Here is a 20,996-nt window from a genome sequence, read left to right as displayed (position 1 = left end):
ACACTCGACATATTTAAAATAAGAAAAAAAAAATTTGTAATTAACTTTGTATGAACATAATAAACGCTTTAAAAGAAGTGAAACCACTAAGAACTTAGCCAGTTAGGTAGAAAACGGACACTTAGAAAATCGATTTTATTTAAAAAAACAAAACATTAAACAAGAAAAAATATTTTTAAAAAATATTATGGGGGAGGGCTATAGTCTATTTTTAAAAAACAATATCTCCTTCAAGAACGATCATAAAATGTGTTTTCAATCGATATTTATTCAATACGGGACCAGTTTTCCTACCTAGCGAAAGGGGACGAGTTTTCCGGGGTCGAGTTTTCCGGAGACGAGTTTTCCCGAGACGAGTTTTCCCGAGACGAGTTTTCCCGGGACGAGTTTTCCTAAATTCATCTTGAATATCAGTTAAAGGGTAAATAGGTTTACTATATAAGATACTTTATCCGGCACATTTATAACTTGTTATTTCATATTTATCGTTTATAGAAGGAAAATTTAATAGTTTTTTCGGTGAGAAGAAAAATAAATAAATAGATTCAGTTAGAACTTAAAACTATATTACGGTCCTCCATGTGGGATAGTCTTGCCCCTGGACAGCGTTAATAATTAAATTTAAGTTGTAGTTCCGTCTGACTTGGGTTCTATCCTTGGCCAGAAGAGGGAAATTTCTTTCACTTTTTAATTTGAATAATAGTTCTTTTACCCTTGGTTAAGAAATTGAAGAATTTATTGTTCCCAGTAATAAGAAATTTTTCTGCAAATTTCTATTTAGAAGAAAAATAATAAAGTTCTTCTGCCCATAGTGAAAGAAGAGTAAATACTTTATTTTTTCCGATAGAAAAAAAAAATTATTCTATCCTTTCGTGAGAAATATATATATATAGTTTCCTGTTAGAAGAAAAATTCTTCTGTACTTGTTAAAATAGAAAAAAAAATCCTTCTGTCCTCAGTCAGAGAAGGAAAAATTGATAGTTTTTATTTTAGGAGAAAAAATTGGAAAAATTCTGCTGCACTTTTGCAGTTAATATAAGAAATTTATTTTTGTCCTCAGTCTTGAAGGATGAAATTCATTCGGAAGTTATTCAATTGGTCCCAATCCAAAGTGCATCCTTGGAATTGGATTTTCTCCTTCGTTAAGCACAACTTTGTGTCCACTTACACCTTAGGGTGAATAATTGATAATTTTATTTGTAGAATTTTATTGTTTAAAATTATTACTAACGCAAACCTCAGTTTAAGGCGTATTTGTTTTAACTTTCTATAAGAGAAATTTACTTTAAAATTTAGGTAGAATTCTATGTGATAGTTATTTGGCTTAGTTTATATTTATTTCATATTTTTAAAAGCCTCAGCATGTCTGCAAATTCTTCTTACTGTACATTGGTAGAGGAACGGGTATTTGCTATGGATGCTATTATTCCCAATCTCAGCTTTATGTGTTCAGACAAAAATTGTCCTAAAGTTCTCTTTCGACAAAATATGACTGAGATTAGAGAAGGCTTAGACATGTTTCTTGACTTGACTGAGCAAGTCTATGCTTGTTTTTTCTCCTGAGACTGTGGATATGGAATTTCTAGATGCAGATGCTTCTCAGGTAGATGCATTCCAGAATAGTGTTAGAGAAGCCATACGTAGTTTAGCCAGTGGTAAACTAGGTAATTCTGTTAGTATCCCGGTGCTCTTTGATGCCGGTCAAGGTTTCCGATCCTAAACCAAAATGCCCGGTTGCTGAGACCAACTCTCTAAGTACTGGAAAGTTCGGCTTAGAGAAGTCTAGTATTAAGTTTGATTTTACTAAATGGCAGCTTGCTGTGAATATTGTTAAGAAACAATTACATTTGTTAGGCGTCTGTAGGGATTCCAGTCTTGTCCTTGATTTGTTGAATGTAGACAACTGGAATTTGTTAGAATTTATTGGAAGATTTAGGTGTGAGGTGGATAGAGGCATAGTGCCTATTGGTAATGGAGGGCAGTTTTTGAAGCACTCTACTGATAGTCAGGGAGACTGTTTGAATTTGGGCAGTAGCCTAGATGGCAAGGCCCTGGTATCTGCATGCCTTGATGCGCATGTTATTCCGAAGAAGAACTGGAGTTTAGTTTGTCGCAACTCCTTTTTAGAACAAGTACTGGAAGACACTAGTACTTGTAAAGTACTTACTATAAGTACTACTTTCGGTGTAAACATGCATTTTCAAAAGGAATGTCACTCTGAAAGTTTCAGGACTTCTGGTCCTATATCACCTTGTCTCCATGTTGGGGTTAAGGGGAGACTATTTAAGCGAGAGTTTTGCAATCTTAAGCTTGACTGGATATTTGCTGTCGAATGTTACTTGGCTGTAAAATCTGGAATATTTGTTAGCTACATGATGTGTAGAGTAGCCCCTCAGAAGATCTGTGAGGGTGCATGTTTTGTTCTGCAGAAGCCTTCTGTAGAACTTTGTTTGTATAAGGATAAAGTTTCTCCTTTAATTAAAGCTATTTCATGCCTCAGGGAGTATTTGAGGATATGCCTCTACGTTGCTTCTTGCAACATTATTCGGGTTTTTATAGCCCAATTTATTTTGCTACCAGATTCTTCCTCTGGAGCCAAATTAATGTTTTTAGAAAGATTTGGTAAGAGTGATGTGAAGTTCCCGATGCTGGAATATGAAGCTTTGGAGCTCACTCGGGAGATTTCGGGAGAACCTTTAAGCACCAATGAATTGGGTGCTTGTAAGAGACTTGTTAGTCCTAGTTTGTTGAGCTTGATGCGTGAAGTTCGACAGACATTTACTGCTACATTTTCCCAGAGCAGTTTATGTAAGAAATACACCTTGAATTTATGTATTTGGAAAGCCTGGTGTAGTTTCCTTAATCGAAATGAAAACTGCTTTTATCGCGCACCTGTTTATGGGGTAAATATGACTGGCTTATTATGGCTTTGTGAAATAGCGCCAGCATGCTTGTCATGGTTCTCAAATTTAAATCACAGAATTCAAGCCATTTTCATCTCCCTAAAAACGATTATATCATTATTTTCGAAATTTTAAGTTTTTTTTAATTAACTCTTTTATTAAATTTCGATCATCCTTAGTTAAAATAATTAAAGAAAAAATTAATCTCCTTTAAATTTAACTTGATCTAGGTTTTAGAAGCTTTTCTGTTGCGGGGAATTTTTTTTCTTGTCGGGAGAGTGTCAGAATTTAATTTTTTTTAGGAACTCGTCATTATCAGTGCAAAGGGAAAGGGTGGAGGTGTCAGCATTTTCGCCAACTTGTAAACTTCACCTAACCTCTATCCTCCTCCTCATCTTGACCGCATCTGGCAGTCCATGAACTGAGGGACCTTTCAGAGGGTGAAGATGTGTACGTCAGTCACTCACTCTCTCTCTCTTGATGTTTTCCCTTTTTCTTGGTAGCCATCAGCATTGCTTAACACTGATTGGCTGGACAATTCCAGAAATCTTTCTTTCTCCATTTTTAAATTAGTTTCATAGAAGACATCGGACAGTGAAGTCCGTTTTTTTTTTAGAATTCTGTCGGGCCCAGCGAGCGACGTAAAATACCCAACTTCTTCATTAAGGGTGGAAGGCCCATATTAAGAGGTAAAAATTGGTGTTTCAGAAAACACCATTTATTGAAGTTACAGTTGTTACAGGTTTTTAAAACCTGAGCTTAGGAAAATACAAGCAACCATGACTAATTTCCTTAAATAAATTCGAATCATTTTAAATTCATTTTGGGTCTATATTTCATTTGCTCATTCTTTACTTTGCTTGTTTATTTTTTCCTTTTTTTTTGTTCTCTTTAATTTTTTACTTAAAAATATATTATATTTAATTTGAAGTGCATAAGTAATTTTTTTTAAATTAAGTTGTTAGGTGGAAGCACAGGTTAGTTACAAGACACCCTCCCCATGTTATGAATGGCTTGTGAAATAATGTTTAAAAAAAAATTGTTATAATTGTAAACGGTAATTTTTTATTGGGTTTCCACCTGAACATTTTCCTTTAGAATGACGGTTGTTGTTGTTGTTTTTTGAGTCTGGTGGAAATGATTATTGCAAAAGTTCTGCAAATAGGTAGTATTTCGAATATTAAACAATATAATTTTTTTATGTTAAAAAGGAGTGGATATAAGTGTTCAACAATATGCTCACACCAAAGCAGGACATTTTTGTTAAATAATAAACATTGTTGTTGAAGTTAAATTATATATACAGAAGTTAGAAAACATAAGTATATATTATGGTTGGATAATTCTGAAAGAACTATTGTTTGCAAAATATATTGAAAAACGTAAGCAACCCCCTTATGGAAAAGTGCAAATAGCATCCAGGACCATGTTGAGCAAACTAAAAAATTTTTTAAAAAAGTTACCGGCAGTTCAAAGGCTCGAATGCAGAATGGTTAGTGTGGCGAATTTAAACTAAACAACCATACTGAATTGGCCATGAGAAATTGTCGCTTTAATCTGTTTGGATTTAACAGTTATAACGCGTGATCAACCTAAAATATACTGTAACACGCCTTATTTTTCTCTTTCTCTCTCTCTCCCACTCTCGGTATCTATCTCTAACTGTCCCTCCCTCTGACTGGAACCAGAATTAGTTTCGCATAGCTGTTTATGATTTCGGGTGTCCGTTGATGTAAAATAAATGTAATAGCATTGTCAATGATTTATTTTTGGAGTGTAATATTTTCACAAATAAACAATAAAAGTTAAGAGTTTCTAAGCGGAATAATTCTGTGAATCATATAAATAAAATGTAAAAGTATTGTGTACATACAGAAATGGCGGCCTGTTCTATAGTTGAGAACTGTTTGTTTAATGGTGGAATAATCAAATAGGGGAATTATAGAATACATACTTATCAGCCAATCAGATGGACCGGATTATGGATGGGAGAAATCATTATTTGTGTAGGATGTAGGGGTAAAAAATATGCAATTGTTTAGGAAATCTGTAGTTAGTTAATGACAGATAACACCCAGGAAAGTAGGAAAAAGTATAAAGGCACTCGGTGTAGAATGGTGTCATAACAGGACTTGAAAAGTGGGGGTGAAAATTGAGCTACTTCCTCTGTGAGTTAGGACAATGATGATCATGGCACTCCTCGGAATAAATGTAATGTTGTAATATTATGAAATAATGTGTATGTAATTGCATTCTATAGCTAGATAACAGCTTATGGCGTAAACATAATAATTTTTTATGTGCCATTTGGTGTTGTAAACCTACGGTAGTTTCGTCCAAAGGAGAAAAATTGTGTCTCTTATTATATAAAAGATTATTATTAATCAAAATAATACAAATTGTATCATATTGTTCTTGATTTATTTGTTGCAGCTTGTAAATATTTCTTCTTAACTTTAATTTCAGTGCAAACCAGACAGTTGATATCAGTCAATGTTGTAGAATAGTGGCGCCAAAGACAAATCCCAAAGATGCCATTGAAAGCTGTTTGGCAGTCATTAACTTTATCAAAAAGAAAAGATCACCAGGTGGTGTCTTACTCGACCGTACAAAGGTTTGTCATATTTTATTAGATGGATCAGATGGATTACAAATTAAATGTTTTCTTTTTCTATCAAACTTTATTTTCATATTAAAGATGAAATAATATAATAAACAAAGCAAACAATGAAATGAAATGTGTATTCACTGTACAGGCTGTGATCGTCAGTTCATTGTTTGAAATTGTTGCTTCATTTCAACACTGGCCTCATTGTCACTTGTAGTCTTAGTCACACAAGTAAGCATTTTCCTTTTGAAATAAGATTAAAAATCGAAAGTTAAACATGTGTAACGATATTTTCTTAAGTGTAGTTACAATATTTTCTTTAGTGTAATTACAATATTTTATTTAGTGTAGTTACAATATTTTATTTAATGTAGTTACAATATTTTATTTAGTGTAGTTACAATATTTTCTTTAGTGTAGTTACAATATTTTCTTTAGTGTAGTTACAATGTTTTCTTTAGTGTAGTTACAATGTTTTCTTTAGTGTAGTTACAATATTTTCTGTAGTGTGGTTACAATATTTTCTGTAGTGTGGTTAAAATATTTTCTTTAGTGCTGTTACAATATTTTCTTTAGTATTGTTACAATATTTTAGTGCTGTTACAATATTTTCTTTAGTATTGTTACAATATTTTCTGTAGTGTAGTTACAATATTTTCTTTAGTGTAGTTACAATATTTTCTCTAGTGTGGTTTCAATATTTTATTTAGTGTAGTTATAATATTTCCTTTAGTGTAGTTACAATGTTTTCTTTTGTGTAGTTACAATATTTTATTTCGTGTGCTTACAATATTTTATCTAATGTGGTTTCAATATTTAATTTAGTGTGGTTACAATTTTTATTTAGTGTAGTTACAATATGTTATTTAGTGTGTAACAATATTTCTTTTAGTGTAGTTACAATATTTTCTTTAGTGTAGTTACAATTTTTTCTTTAGTGTAGTTACAATGTTTTCTATAGTGTAGTTACGATATTTTATTTCATGTAGTTACAATATTTTATTTTGTGTAGTTACAATATTTTCTTTAGTATAGTTACAATATTTTCTTTAGTGTGGTTACAATATTTTACTTCGCGTGGTTACAATATTTTATCTCGTGTAGTTACAATATTTTCATTAGTATAGTTACAATATTTTCATTAGTGTGGTTACAATATTTTATTTCGTGTAGTTACAATATTTCTTTAGTGCAGTTAAAATATTTTCTCTAGTGTAGTTACAATATTTTCTTTAGTGTAGTCACAATATTTTATTTCGTGTAGTTGCAATATGTTCTTTAGTGTAGTTACAATATTTTCTTTAGTGTAGTTACAATATTTGCATAAGTGTGGTTACAATATTTTATTTAGTGTAGTTACAATATTTTATTTAGTGGAGTTACAATATTTACTTTAGTGTATTCACAATATTTTCTTTAGTGTAGTTACGATATTTTCTTTAGCGTAGCTACAATATTTTTTTTAGTTTAGTTACAATATTTTATTTCGTGTAGTTACAATGTTTTAATTAGTGTTGTTACAATTGTTTATTTAGTGTAGTTACAATATTTTCTTTAGTTATAGTTACAATATTTTCTTTAGTGTAGTTACAATATTTTCTTTAGTGTAGCTACAATATTTTCTTTAGTGTAGCTGCAATATTTTATTTAGTATAGTTACAATATTTTATTAAATGTAGTTGCAATATTTTATTTAGTGTGGTTACAATGATTTTTTTAGTGTATTTACAATGTTTTCTTTAGTGAAATTGCAATATTTATTTCGTGTAGTTACAATATTTTCTCTAGTGCAGTTACAATATTTTCTTTAGTGTGGTTACAATATTTTATTTTGTGTGGTTACAATATTTTCTTTAGTGTAGTTTCAATATTTTATTTTTTGTAGTTACAATATGTTCTTTAGTGTAGTTATTTTCTTCAGTGTAGTCACAATATTTTCTTTAGTGTAGTCAGAATATTTTCTTTAGTGTAGTCACAATATTTTGTTTAGTGTAGTTACAATATTTTCTTTAGTGTAGTTACAATATTTTCTTTAATGTAGTTACAATGTTTTCTTTAGTGTAGTTAAAATATTTTCTTTAGTGTAGTAACAATATTTTCTTTAGTATAGTTACAATATTTTCTTTAGTTTAGTTACAATATTTTATTTCGTGTAGTTACAATATTTTATTTCGTGTAGTTACAATATTTTATTTTGTGTAGTTACAATATTTTCTCTAGTGTGGTTACAATATTTTCTCTAGTGTTGTTACAATATTTTCTTTAATGTTGTTACAATATTTTCTTTAGTGTAGTTGCAATATTTTCTTTAGTGTAGTTGCAATATTTTCTTTAGTGTAGTCACAATATTTTAGTTCGTGTAGTTACAACATGTTATTTAGTGTAGTTACACTATTTCCTTTAGTGTAGTTACAATATTTTCTTTCGTGTAGTTATATTATTTTCTTTAGTGTGGTAACGATATTTCCTTTTGTGTAGTTGCAATGTTTTCTATAGTGTAGTTACAATATTTTATTTAGTGTAGTTACAATATTTTATTTCGTGTAGTTACAATATTTTATTTCGTGTAGTTACAATATTTTCATAAGTGTAGTTACTATATTTTCATTAGTGTAGTTACAATATTTTATTTCGTGTAGTTACAATATTTTATTTAGTGTGGTTACAATATTTTCTTTAGTGTAGTTACAATATTTTATTTTTTGTAGTTACAATAGTTACTTTAGTGTAGTCACAATATTTTCTTTAGTGATGTTACCATATTTTCTTTAGTATAGTTACAAATTTTTTTTTAGTGTAGTTACAATATTTTCTTTGGTGGTTGTTACAATATTAACTTTAGTCTAGTCACAATATTTTCTTTAGTGATGTTACAATATTTTCTTTAGTGTAGGTACAATATTTTCTTTAGTGTAGCTACAATATTTTATTTAGTGTAGTTACAATATTTTATTTAGTGTAGTTACAATATTTTATTTAATGTAGTTACAATATTTTATTTAATGTGGTTACCATGATTTATTTAGTGTATTTACAATGGTTTCTTTAATGTAATCACAGTATTTTATTTTGTGTAGTTACAATATTTTCTCTAGTGTAGTTACAATATTTTCTCTAGTGTAGCTACAATATTTTCTTAAGTGTAGTCACAATATTTATTTCGTGTAGTTACAATATTTTCTTTAGTATAGTTACAATATTTTCTTTACTGTAGTTACAATATTTAACTTCGTGTAGTTACAATGTTTTCTATAGTGGAGTTACAATATTTTCTTTAGTGTAGTTACAATATTTTATTTCGTATAGTTACAATATTTTATTTTTGTAGTTACAATATGTTCTTTAGTGTAGTTACAATATTTTCTTTAGTGTAGTCACAGTTTTTTCTTTAGTATAGTTAAAATATTTTCTTTAGTGTAGTTACAATACTTTATTTAGTGTAGTAACAATGTTTTATTTAGTGTAGTTACAATGTTTTTGTAGTGTAGTTACAATATTTTCTTTAGTGTAGTTATATTATTTTCTTTAGTGTGGTAACGATATTTTTTTTTTGTGTATTTGCAATGTTTTCTATAGTGTAGTTACAATATTTTCTTTAGTGTAGTTAACAATATTTTCTTCAGTGTAGTTACAATATTTTCTTTTGTGTGGTTACAATATTTTCTCTAGTGTAGTTACAATATTTTCTTTAGTGTAGCTACAATATTTTATTTAGTGTAGTTACAATATTTTATTTACTGTGGTTAAAATGATTTATTTAGTGTATTTACAATGTTATTTTTAGTGTAATTACAATATTGTATTTTCTCTAGTGTGGTTACAATATTTTCTCTAGTGAGGTTACAATGCTTAATTTAGTGTAGTTACAATATTTTCTTTAGTGTAGTGAATATAGTTTCTTTAGTGTTGTTACAATATTTTATTTAGTATGGTTACAGTATTTTCTTTAGTGTGGTCAAAATATTTCATTTCGTGTAGTTACAATATTTTCTTTAGTGTAGTTACAATATTTTCTGTACTGTGGTTACAATATGTAATTTGTGCAGTTACAATGTTTTATTTCGTGTAGTTACAATATTTTATTTCGTGTAGTTACAATATTGTATTTCCTGTTGTCACAATATTTTATTTTTTGTAGTTACAATATTTTCTTTAGTGTGGTTACAATATTTTCTTAGTGTAGCTACACATATTTTCTTTAGTGTAGTTAAAATATTTTCTTTGGCATAGTTACAATATTTTCTTTAATGTAGTTACAATATTTTCTCTAGTGTGGTTACAGTATTTTCTTTAGTGTAGTTACAATATTTTCTTTAGTTATAGTTACAATATTTTCTTTAGTGTTGTTACAATATTTTCTTTAGTGTTGTTACAATATTTTCTTTAGTTTTGTTACAATGTTTTCTTTAGTGTAGTGACAATGTTTTCTTTAGTGTAGTTACAATGTTATTTCGTGTTTTTACAATATTTTCTTTAGTTTGGTTACAATATTTTCTCTAGTGTATTTTCTTTTGTGTATTTACAATATTTTCACTAGTGTAGTTACAATATTTTCACTTGTGTAGTTACAATATTTTCTTTAATGTTTTATTCAGTGTAGTTTCAATGTTTACCTTAGTGTAGTTGCAATATTTTATTTCGTGTAGTTGCAGTATTTTCTTTTGTGTTGTTACAATATTTGCTCTAGTGTAGTTATAATATTTTCTTTAGTGTAGTTACAATATTTTCTCTAGTGTGGTTACAATATTTTATTTAGTGTAGTTACACTATTTTCTTTGGTGTAGTTACAATATTTTCTTTATTGTAGTTACAATATTTTCTGTAGTGTAGTTACAATATTTTCTTTTGTGTGGTTAGAATATTTTATTTAGTGATGTTCCAATGATTTATTTAGTGTAGTGACACTGTTTACTTTAGTGTGATTACAATATTTTATTTTGTGTAGCTACAATATGTTCTCTAGTGTGGTTCCAATGTTTTCTTTAGTATAGTTACAATATTTTCTTTAGTGTAGTTACAATATGTTATTTAGTGTAGTTACAATATTTTCTTTAGTGTTGTTACAATGTTTTAAATAAATAATATTTAGTTGCAATATTTTCTGTAGTGTATTCACAATATTTTATTTTGTGTAGTTAAAATGTGGTCTTTCGTGTAGTTACAATATTTTCTTTAGTGTAGTTACAATATTGTATTTCTTGTAGTTACAATGTTTTCTATAGTGTAGTTACAATATTTTATTTCGTGTACTTACAATATTTTTTGTTGTGTAGTTACAATATTTTCTTGAATGTTGTTACAATATTTTCTTTACTGTTGTCACAATATTTTCTTTACTGTAATTAAAATATTTTTATTAGTGTAGTTACAATATTTTATTTGGTGTAGTTACAATAATTTATTTAGAGTGATTACAATATTTTCTTTAGTGTAGTGACAATATTTTATTCGGTGTAGTTACAATATTTTTTTTTGTGTAGTTACAATAGTTTATGTAGTGTTGTTACAATAGTGTATATAGTGTATTTACAATATTTTCTTCAGTGTGGTTACAATATTTTCTTTAGTGTGGTTACAATATGTTCTTTAGTGTAGTTACAATATTTTATTTAGTGTAATTACAATGTTTTATTTAGTGTAGTTACAATGTTTTAGTTAGTGTAGTTACAATGTTTTAGTTAGTGTAGTTACAATGTTTTCTTTAGTGTAATTGGAATATTTTATTACTTGTAGTTACAATATTTCTTTACTGTAGTTACAATATGTAACTTTGTGTAGTTACACGCTTTTATTTCGTGTGGTTACAATATTTTATTTCGTGTAGTTACAATATTGTATTTCGTGTAGTTACAATAGTTTATTTTTTGTAGTTACAATATGTTCTTTGGTGTCGTTACAATATTTTCTTAGTGTAGTCACAATATTTGCTTTAGTGTAGTTAAAATATTTTTTTTTAGTGTAGTTAAAATATTTTCTTTAGTGCAGTTACAATATTTTCTTTAGTGTAGTTAAAATATTTTCTTAAGTGTGGTTACAATATTTTCTTTAGTATAGGTACAATATTTTCTTTAGTTATAGTGACAATATTTTATTTAGTGTAATTACAATATTTTCTTTAGTGTAGTTATAATATTTTCTTTAGTGTGATCACAATATTTTCTTTAGTGTGATCACAATATTTTCTTTAGTGTGGTCACAATATTTTCTTTAGTTACAATATTTTCTTTAGTATAGTTACAATTTTTTCACTAGTGTAGTTACAATATTTTCTTTAATGTTTTATTTAGTGTAGTTACAATGTTTTGTTTAGTGTAGTTGCAATATTTTATTTCGTGTAGTTACAGTATTTTCTTTTGTGTTGTTACAATATTTGCTCTAGTGTAGTTAAAATGTTGTCTTTAGTGTAGTTACAATATTTTCTGTAGTGTAGTTACAATATTTTCTTTTGTGTGGTTACAATATTTCATTTAGTGTGGTTCCAATGATTTATTTAGTGTAGTGACACTGTTTTCTTTAGTGTAATTACAATATTTTATTTTGTGTAGTTACAATATGTTCTCTAGTGTGGTTCCAATGTTTTCTTTAGTATAGTTACAATATTTTCTTTAGTGTAGTTAAAATATGGTTTTTAGTGTAGTTACAATATTTTCTTTAGTGTTGTTACAATGTTTTATTTAGTTTAGTTGCAATATTTTCTGTAGTGTATTCACAATATTTTATTTTGTGTAGTTACAATGTGGTCTTTCGTGTACTTACAATATTTTCTTTAGTGTAGTTACAATATTGGATTTCTTGTAGTTACAATGTTTTCTATAGTGTAGTTACAATATTTTATTTCGTGTACTTACAATATTTTTTGTTGTGTAGTTACAATATTGTCTTTTATCTGGTTACAATATTTTCTTTACTGTTGTCACAATATTTTCTTTAGTGTAGTTACAATATTTTTATTAGTGTAGTTACAATATTTTATTTTGTGTAGTTACAATATTTTATTTAGAGTGGTTACAATATTTTCTTTAGTGTAGTTTCAATATTTTATTCGGTGTAGTTAAAATATTATTTTTCGTGTAGTTACAATAGTTTATGTAGTGTTGTTACAATATTGTATTTAGTGTAGTTACAATATTTTCTTCAGTGTAGTTACAATATTTTATTTAGTGTAATTACAATGTTTTATTTAGTGTAATTACAATGTTTTATTTAGTGTAGTTACAATGTTTTATTTAGTGTAGTTACAATGTTTTCTTTAGTGTAATTAGAATATTTTATTACTTGAAGTTACAATATTTTCTCTAGGGTAGTTAAAATATTTACTTTAGTGTAGTTACAATATTTTCTTTAGTGATGTTACAATATTTTCATTAGTGTTGTTACAAATTTTTTATTTAGTGTAGCTACAATATTTTATTTAGTGTAGTTACAATATTTTATTTAATGTAGTTTCAATATTTTATTTAGTGTGGTTAAAATGATTTATTTAGTGTAGGTACATTATTTTCTTTAGTGTGCTTACAATATTTTAGTTAGTGATGTTACAATATTTTATTTAGTGTAGTTACAATATTTTCTTTGGTGGTAGTTAAAATATTTACTTTAGTGTAGTCACAATATTTTCTTTAATGATGTTACAATATTTTCTTTAATGTAGTTACAATATTTTCTTTAGTATAGCTACAATATTTTCTTTAGTGTAGTTACAATATTTTCTTTAATGTAGTTACAATATTTTATTATACTTTATAATAGTTGTTAGAATGATTTATTTAGTGTATTTACAATGTTGTTTTAGTGTAATTACAATATTGTATTTCGTGTTGTTACAATATTTTCTCTAGTGTTGTTACAATATTTTCTCTAGGGTGGTTACAATGCTTCATTTAGTGTAGTCACAATATTTTCTTTAGTGTAGTGAATATAGTTTCTTTAGGGTTGTTACAATATTTTATTTAGTGCGGTTACAATATTGTATTTCGTGTAGTTACAATATTTAATTTTTTGTAGTTACAATATGTTCTTTAGTATGGTTACAATATTTTCTTAGTGTTGTCACAATATTTTCTTTAGTGTAGTTAAAATATTTTTTTTAGTGTTGTAAAAATATTTTCTTTAGTGCAGTTACAATATTTTCTTTAGTGTAGTTAAAATATTTTCTTTAGTGTGGTTACAATATTTTCTTCAGTATAGGTACAATATTATCTTTAGTTATAGTGACAATATTTTATTTACTGTAATTACAATATTTTCTTTAGTGTAGTTACAATATTTTCTTTAGAGTGGTCACAATATTTTCTTTAGTGTGGTCACAATATTTTCTTTAGTATAGTTACAATATTTTCTTCAGTGTAGTTACAATATTTTCTTTAGTGCAGTTTCAATATTTTCTTGAATGTAGTTACAATATTTTCTCTAGTGTTGTTAGAGTATTTTCTTTAGTGTTGTTACAATATTTTCTTTAGTGTGGTTACAGTATCTTCTTTAGTATAGTGACAATATTTTCTTTAGTGTTGTTACAATTTTTTATTTTGTGTAGTTACAATGTTTTTTTTAGTGTACTGGCAATGTTTTCTTTAGTGTAGTTAAAATATTTTGTTTAGTGTAGTTACAATATTTTCTTTAGTTTGGTTGCAATATTTTCTCTAGTTTATTTTCTTTTGTGTAGTTACAATATTTTCACTAGTGTGGTTACTATATTTTCTTTGGTGTTGTTACAATGTTTTCTTTAGTGTAGTTACAATATTTTATTTCGTGTTGTTACAATATTTTCTTTTGTGTAGTTACAATATTTTCTCTAGTGTAGATACAATATGTTCTTTAGTGTAGTTACAATATTTTCACTAGTGTGGTTACTATATTTTCTTTGGTGTAGTTACAATATTTTCTGTAGTATAGCTGCAATATTTTATTTAGCTTAGTTACAATATTTTATTTAATTTAGTTACAATTTTTTCTTTAGTCTGGTTACAATATTTTATTTAGTGTAGTCATAATATTTACTTTAATGTTGTCACAATATTTTCTGTAGTGATGTTACAATATTTTCTTTAGTTTGGTTACACTATTTTCTTAAGTGTGGTTACAATATTTTCTTTAATTTAGTCAAAATATTTACTTTAGTGTAGTCACAATATTTTCTTTAATGATGTTACAATATTTTCTTTAGTGTAGCTACAATATTTTATTTAGTGTAGTTACAATATTATATTTAATTTAGTTACAATATTTTATTTAGTGTGGTTACCATGATTTATTTAGTGTAGTTACGATATTTTCTTTAGTGTAGTTACAATATTTTGTTTAGTGTGGTTACAATATTTTCTTTAGTGTAGTCACAATATTTACTTTAGTGTAGTCACAATATTTTCTTTAGTGATGTTACAATATTTTCTTTAGTGTAGCTTCAATATTTTATTTAGATTAGTTACAATATTTTATTTAATGTAGTTACAATATTTTATTTAGTATGGTTACAATGATTTATTTAGTGTAGGTACAATGTTTTCTTTAGTGTAATTACAATATTTTATGTCGTGTAGTTACAATATTTTCTCTAGTGTGGTTACTATATTTTCTCTTGTGTGGTTACAATGTTTAATTTAGCATAGTCACAATATTTTCTGAAGTGTCGTTACAATTGTTTATTTAGTGTAGTTACAATATTTTCTTTAGTGTAGTCACAATATTTTATTTCGTGTAGTTACAATATTTTCTTTAGTGTAGTGGACATATTTTCGTTTGTGTGGTTACAATATTTTCTTTTGTGTTGTTACAATATTTGCTCTAGTGTAGTTAAAATGTTGTCTTTAGTGTAGGGACAATATTTACTTTAGTGTAGTTACACTATTTTCTTTGGTGTAGTTACAATATTTTCTTTAGTGTAGTTACAATATTTTCTTTAGTGTAGTTACAATATTTTCTTTAGTGTGGTTGCAATGTTTTATTTAGTGTGGTTACAATGATTTATTTAGGGTAGTGACACTGTTTTTTTTAGTGTAATTACAATATTTTATTTCGTGTAGTTACAATATGTTCTCTAGTGTTGTTCCAATGTTTTCTTTAGTATAGGTACAGTATTTTCTTTAGTGTAGTTACAATATGTTATTTAGTGTAGTTGCAATATTTTCTTTAGTGTATTCACAATATTTTATCTCGTGTAGTTACAATGTGTTCTTTCGTGTAGTTACAATATTTTCTTTAGTGTAATTACAAAATTTTATTGTTTGTACTTACAATATTATTTGGAGTGTACTTACAATATTTTCTTTAATGTTGTTACAATATTTTCTTTACTGTTGTCGCAATATTTTTTTTACTGTTGTACAATATTTTTATTAGTGTAGTTACAATATTTTATTTTGTGTAGTTACGATATTTTATTTAGAGTGGTTACAATATTTTCTTTAGTGTAGTTACAATATTTTTGTTCGTGTAGTTACAATATTTTTCTTCGTGTAGTTACAATAGTTTATGTAGTGTTGTTACAATATTTTCTTTAGTGTTGTTACAATATTTTCTTTAGTGTAGTTACAATTAGGGATGTACCGATTATCAAATTGCCTGATTACTAATTCATTCACCTTTGATAATTGTACAATTAATAAGTTTTCTAATGCCGATTTATCAGCGAATTTTGTTGTCATAAATGATACTAATATTAATCATATTACAAACTTAGAAAAAGTTAACCCTCTCTTTTGATTGCCAGTGAATATTTATCAAAGACATGCATTGTGTACACCATATTATCAAATAACAGACATGCTGTGCTGTTAACATGTAAGACTTTTACAATTGCACTGAATTTGAGGCAAATAGATGTAAACATACAGAAAATTTCCCTCTTTTTCTTTTCCTGTCTAATTAACAATATTATTTTGTACTCTAAATCACTGCCAAAGAAAATTATTATTTCATCTTGAAGTTTTCATGTTGAGGAATTGTACAGTAAACCGCAACGATGTGTGAACCAAAAATAAAGCATTCTTTATCTGTCATACTCTTGTTCCTAATTTTTGGGCTCTTGCTACCATTGCATATGTATATACATATATTTTTTTTTCTGGTTTAGATAATGTATATTTTGTGACATGACTGACCTGAAGGTAGGTAGCCCTATACTTTTCCCAAGGAATGTGACATTACCGACCCGAAGGGCTTTTGGGCTCCCCAAGGGAGGGAGCAAAAACATTAAAATACATTTATAAAAAACAGGCAAGCATAACTCTTTATTAAATATGGTGCACCCAGGCAACAGCAAAAATCCCTGCTGAAATAAAATCACAAAATAATAAATGATTGTGTTGTATTCATCTTGAGTTTATCTGTCAACAACAATGTCACTTTAAAGGTTGAGTGAAAACATATGCAGTGAACTGGTGCAAATAATTCAAATTCCTGTATTGGAGGATTAATGTTTACACTTCAAAGACAAGTCATCTGACCTAGGGATCACGAGTTTGACTCCGAAGGTCTGATAAACAGCTTGCAATCTTTGCAAGTGCGATTGTGTGGAAATTCTAAAGGGGGACCAATCTAGGCATGGAAGAAGTGACACTGTCATGGTAGATTAGTTGGGGGAAACACCCCACGTTACCCCACCCTGCACTATATAATCATGTGCAGAGCCGAAAAAAGTCAGAAAGTCCGAGAACCAGTCAGCAAGAGTCATTCAGTTGAGAGTGATCGCATACTCCTCTCCACGATACTCTGTATTACTAATGTTGCACTACCAATAAGGAAAGAAAGAGGGAAGGCTTAAAGCCTAATTGTCGATTTATATGAACTCAATACTTGTGAACTATAAAAGCATTTGTACACACAAATGCTTTGAGTTGCTTTCCTACTGAGAGGCAAATTGTGAATTACTGTTTCTTCCTCCTTAGCGGGCGACGAGATCAGAGGTCACACTTTGGTTCTGTGACAGAAAATTGACTTTTATTTGAAAAGGGGTCACTTTGGAAGGAATCTCATCACATTTTATTGTTTTTATTTATACCTTAACGAATCTTGATTACCTGACTGCTGGAAAACTGCTTCCGTGATACCAGTTTACAAGAATTCTGGGGAAAGAGCTGGCCCATGAAATTATTACCCCATTAGCCTCTTCCCACTTTTCGCCAAAATGTTTGAGTTCATAATTAACCAAGCTCTAACCAATCACCTTACAACTGCTTAACTTCTGACCAAATAACAATATGGATTTAGGCAAGCCAGTTCTACAGCAGATATCCTAACTGTAATCTCTGAATGTATATACTATATGCTGGACAAAGCAGGGGAGGGTAGAGCGGTAGCCCTGGATATATATAAGGCTTTTGACAGAGTTTGGCATGATGGTTTTCTCAGGAAAATCAGATCATACGATATCACTGGACGAATACTTAACATAATTAAATCCTTCTTAAATAAGAGAAGAATCCAGGTTGTCCTCAATGGTTTTACATCTAAGCAATATGATATAAATGTGGGTGTACACCATGAGTCTATCCTTGGACCTTTATTATTCCTAATATTCATTAATAGCCTCTCTGATAAAATCATCTCTGGGTATATTTGCTGATGACACCACACTCTATAAAAGACACGAGGGGAACACAAGTAAACACATATCTAAGGAAATGGCAGAAGCACTAGCGGAAGACCTCAAATCTTTAGTGGAATGGGGACAAAAATGAATGATCACATTCAATGCTACCAAGACTAAGCTTGTTTCCTTCAATAATTACAAGAAACCTTCTACCATTAATAGCTATTGCTAAAGATACATTACCTGGAAGTACTTCTTTCAAACTTCTCAGCTTAATGTTCATAGGGAACATGAGTTGGAACAGATACATTGAGAGCTTCAGCCTCTCTCACTGATGAAATATTGCATCCCTCTGCCTGTTCTACAAGTATTTTAATGGTGGATGCTCCAACGAATTACAAGCCCTTGTACCCCTTCGACGTAAATACCTCCGCCAAATCCGGCAAGCAGCAAAATTCCACTCCTACACAGTAGAAATCCCTAGATGTAAGAAGACCTTCTACTCTAATAGGTTCTTTACTAGAACTGCTAAACTTTGGAATTTGCTTCCGGTTCCTGCTTTCCCAACTGTACTGACATGCAGAAGTTCAAGTGCAATGTGAACAGACATCTTGCTGCTCAACTCCCTACATAGTGTCCCTGCAACTTATATCCCTGATAGTAGCCCCCTACTTCAAAGTGGCAGCGTGCCTTGTTTGGGGTGAAAATGGAATTTTAAAAAAATAAGTAAAAAATAAATTATTGATTAGATATCAGACATAATTTTTTACATATTTAAATTATTTAACTAAATACTGACAACGACCTTCAACTATTATGGCAACTAGTTTCTGCTGGAAGTATTTTAATGTTAATCCCAAGAATAAGAATACAGGAAGCACAATGAATATTCAGGGACAGACATTCTAAGAACAAGTGGCAACAACTACAAGCCTCCAGCGAAACACCAAACTACTATAGAATCAATATTGGCCAAAAAAAAAGTTTGAGATATTAATGACAACAGGTTATCTGATAAGAAATACTGTTGATATTCAACTATATTCTGTAACACACAATCGCACTTTTACACTAGTAAAACATTGTTCCATTAAAAAAGTTTGTCACTACAAAATAATTTTCGATATATTTACAAAAGTCACACAAAAATTCAACAGTCTCTTGCTGAAATTAGCATTCCATGAACTACAGACATTTGGACTGCTACAACATATAATTTTTTTTTTTTTTTTTTTTTTTTTTACAAAGGCATCACCACATTATCAAGGCCCAGAGGCCACTCAAGGATAAGGGTTAAAGAGTGTACAGTAGAAATTGGTCAATATAGTAATCATTAGTAATGAAAATTTGGTAAATTTAATAACTTATATGGAACGGCTCATCAAGAACTTATTTACTTTAGACTTGAACACAACCATATTGTAGTCAGCCGGAAAGCAGGAAAACGGAAGACAATTCCACAGGCGTGCAGTTCTAAGAAAGAAGCTTTGTTCATGGAATCTACGTTTAGGTTTAGGCACAGATAAAGAGTGGGGGAAATTATTGATAGTGTTTACAGCTAGACGAGTGTTTCTTGTGAAAGTTTGGCGAGGGGGGACCATAGATTGAAGCTCAGTTGAACACTTTCCATGAAAATAACGATACATCAGAGACAAACTCGCAACATCTCTTCTGTGAGATAGAGGTTGCAAGGAGGAGAAAAGGACATCTCTTACGAGGCTACGAAGTCTATTTTGAACTCTATCAAGGCAGGACAAGTCCTTTCTAGCAGCTCCTGCCCAGATGTGGCAACAGTATTCCATCCTTGGACGTACCTGGCTCTTATATAGGTAGAGAATAGCATCAGCAGTGAGATATCTACTGGATCGATAGAAAGATCCCACCATTTTTCCAGCGGCCTTGGCAACAGATTTGATGTACGTGTTCCATTTAAGATCAGGAGTAATGGTCAAGCCCAGAAGCTTGTCAAAACTTGAGGCCTCCTGAAGACGAGAGCCATTCATTTCAATTGATGACAAATGTGGATTAGAATGTTGATGATGTAAAGAGAGAAGCTTGGTTTTAGATGCATTAAAAGTAACCAGCCACTCCTTTCCCCATTGTACTACGTGCTCAAGATCAGAGGAGAGAGAATTGGAGAGAACTTGGTCGTTTACTGTCTTAGATGTGGTACCATAAATGGTAGTGTCGTCAGCATAAATGTCTACAAATGATGTAAGGATATGATTTGGAAGATCACTCCCTTTCAGTATTTGGCAGCTTTCAAATGACTTTGAACAGTGCAGAACTGTGCCTAAAGTTGTTCCATTCCCTGGTGTACAATATTAAGTGAAGAATTACACAATGTTCTGGATGTGTATAAAATCAATAAAATTTTCTTAGTCTTGCAAGATTCAAGACAAATATGATTGCTGGTATCAGGGAATGCAATTTAGAATAACTATAATACATTGTGAAGACAACCATTACATCATTTAACAGAAATACAGTTTCTCACTTGAAATTATTAGCAATTTAACTGAAATACAGGATTGGCTAAATTTTGGAAAAACGAATTCATTCAAGATGTGATCACATGGTGGAATTCAGCATGTTATATGCTGAAAATAAATTAAGAACAATGAAAAGCTCTTTTAATGTGCGCTGTTGATAAGATTTCTACCTTAACAACTTACTAATGGGAACTTGTATATCAATGATATTACCTCCAAATTTAGCTCTGAAGTTATTTCTGTCAAAAGCTGTCCAATCTAATTCTAGTATTTCTGACTTTAGTGGAAACCCTTATAACCATTGTTGAACAATTCCGTTTTTTTTTTTTTTTTTTTTTTTTTTTTTACAAAGGCATCACCACATTATCAAGGCCCAGAGGCCACTCAAGGATAAGGGTTAAAGAGTGTACAGTAGAAATTGGTCAATATAGTAATCATTAGTAATGAAAATTTGGTAAATTTAATAA

The 20,996-nt window shown here is 29.2% G+C and overlaps 1 protein-coding gene across 7 annotated transcripts in view; it reads left to right on the top strand.

The window, feature by feature from the left end:
* Nucleotides 1-20,996, top strand: part of LOC145293822 (uncharacterized) — a 564,435-nt gene that overhangs the window by 322,054 nt on the left and 221,385 nt on the right. For all 7 annotated transcript variants that reach the window (XR_013869774.1, XM_080140462.1, XM_080140456.1 and 4 more), the window contains one exon: nucleotides 5,370-5,517. Coding sequence is in view for 6 of the 7 variants with exons in the window: in XM_080140462.1 (XP_079996588.1) it covers nucleotides 5,370-5,517 (148 nt within the window). In the remaining variant the exon portion in view is untranslated. The remainder of the gene's footprint in view (nucleotides 1-5,369; nucleotides 5,518-20,996) is intronic.

Source organism: Euprymna scolopes, chromosome 15, assembly GCF_053919585.1.
Source record: "Euprymna scolopes isolate OS-2025 chromosome 15, ASM5391958v1, whole genome shotgun sequence".
Lineage (NCBI taxonomy): Eukaryota > Metazoa > Mollusca > Cephalopoda > Sepiida > Sepiolidae > Euprymna > Euprymna scolopes.
This window is presented reverse-complemented; position numbering and strand designations above follow the sequence as displayed.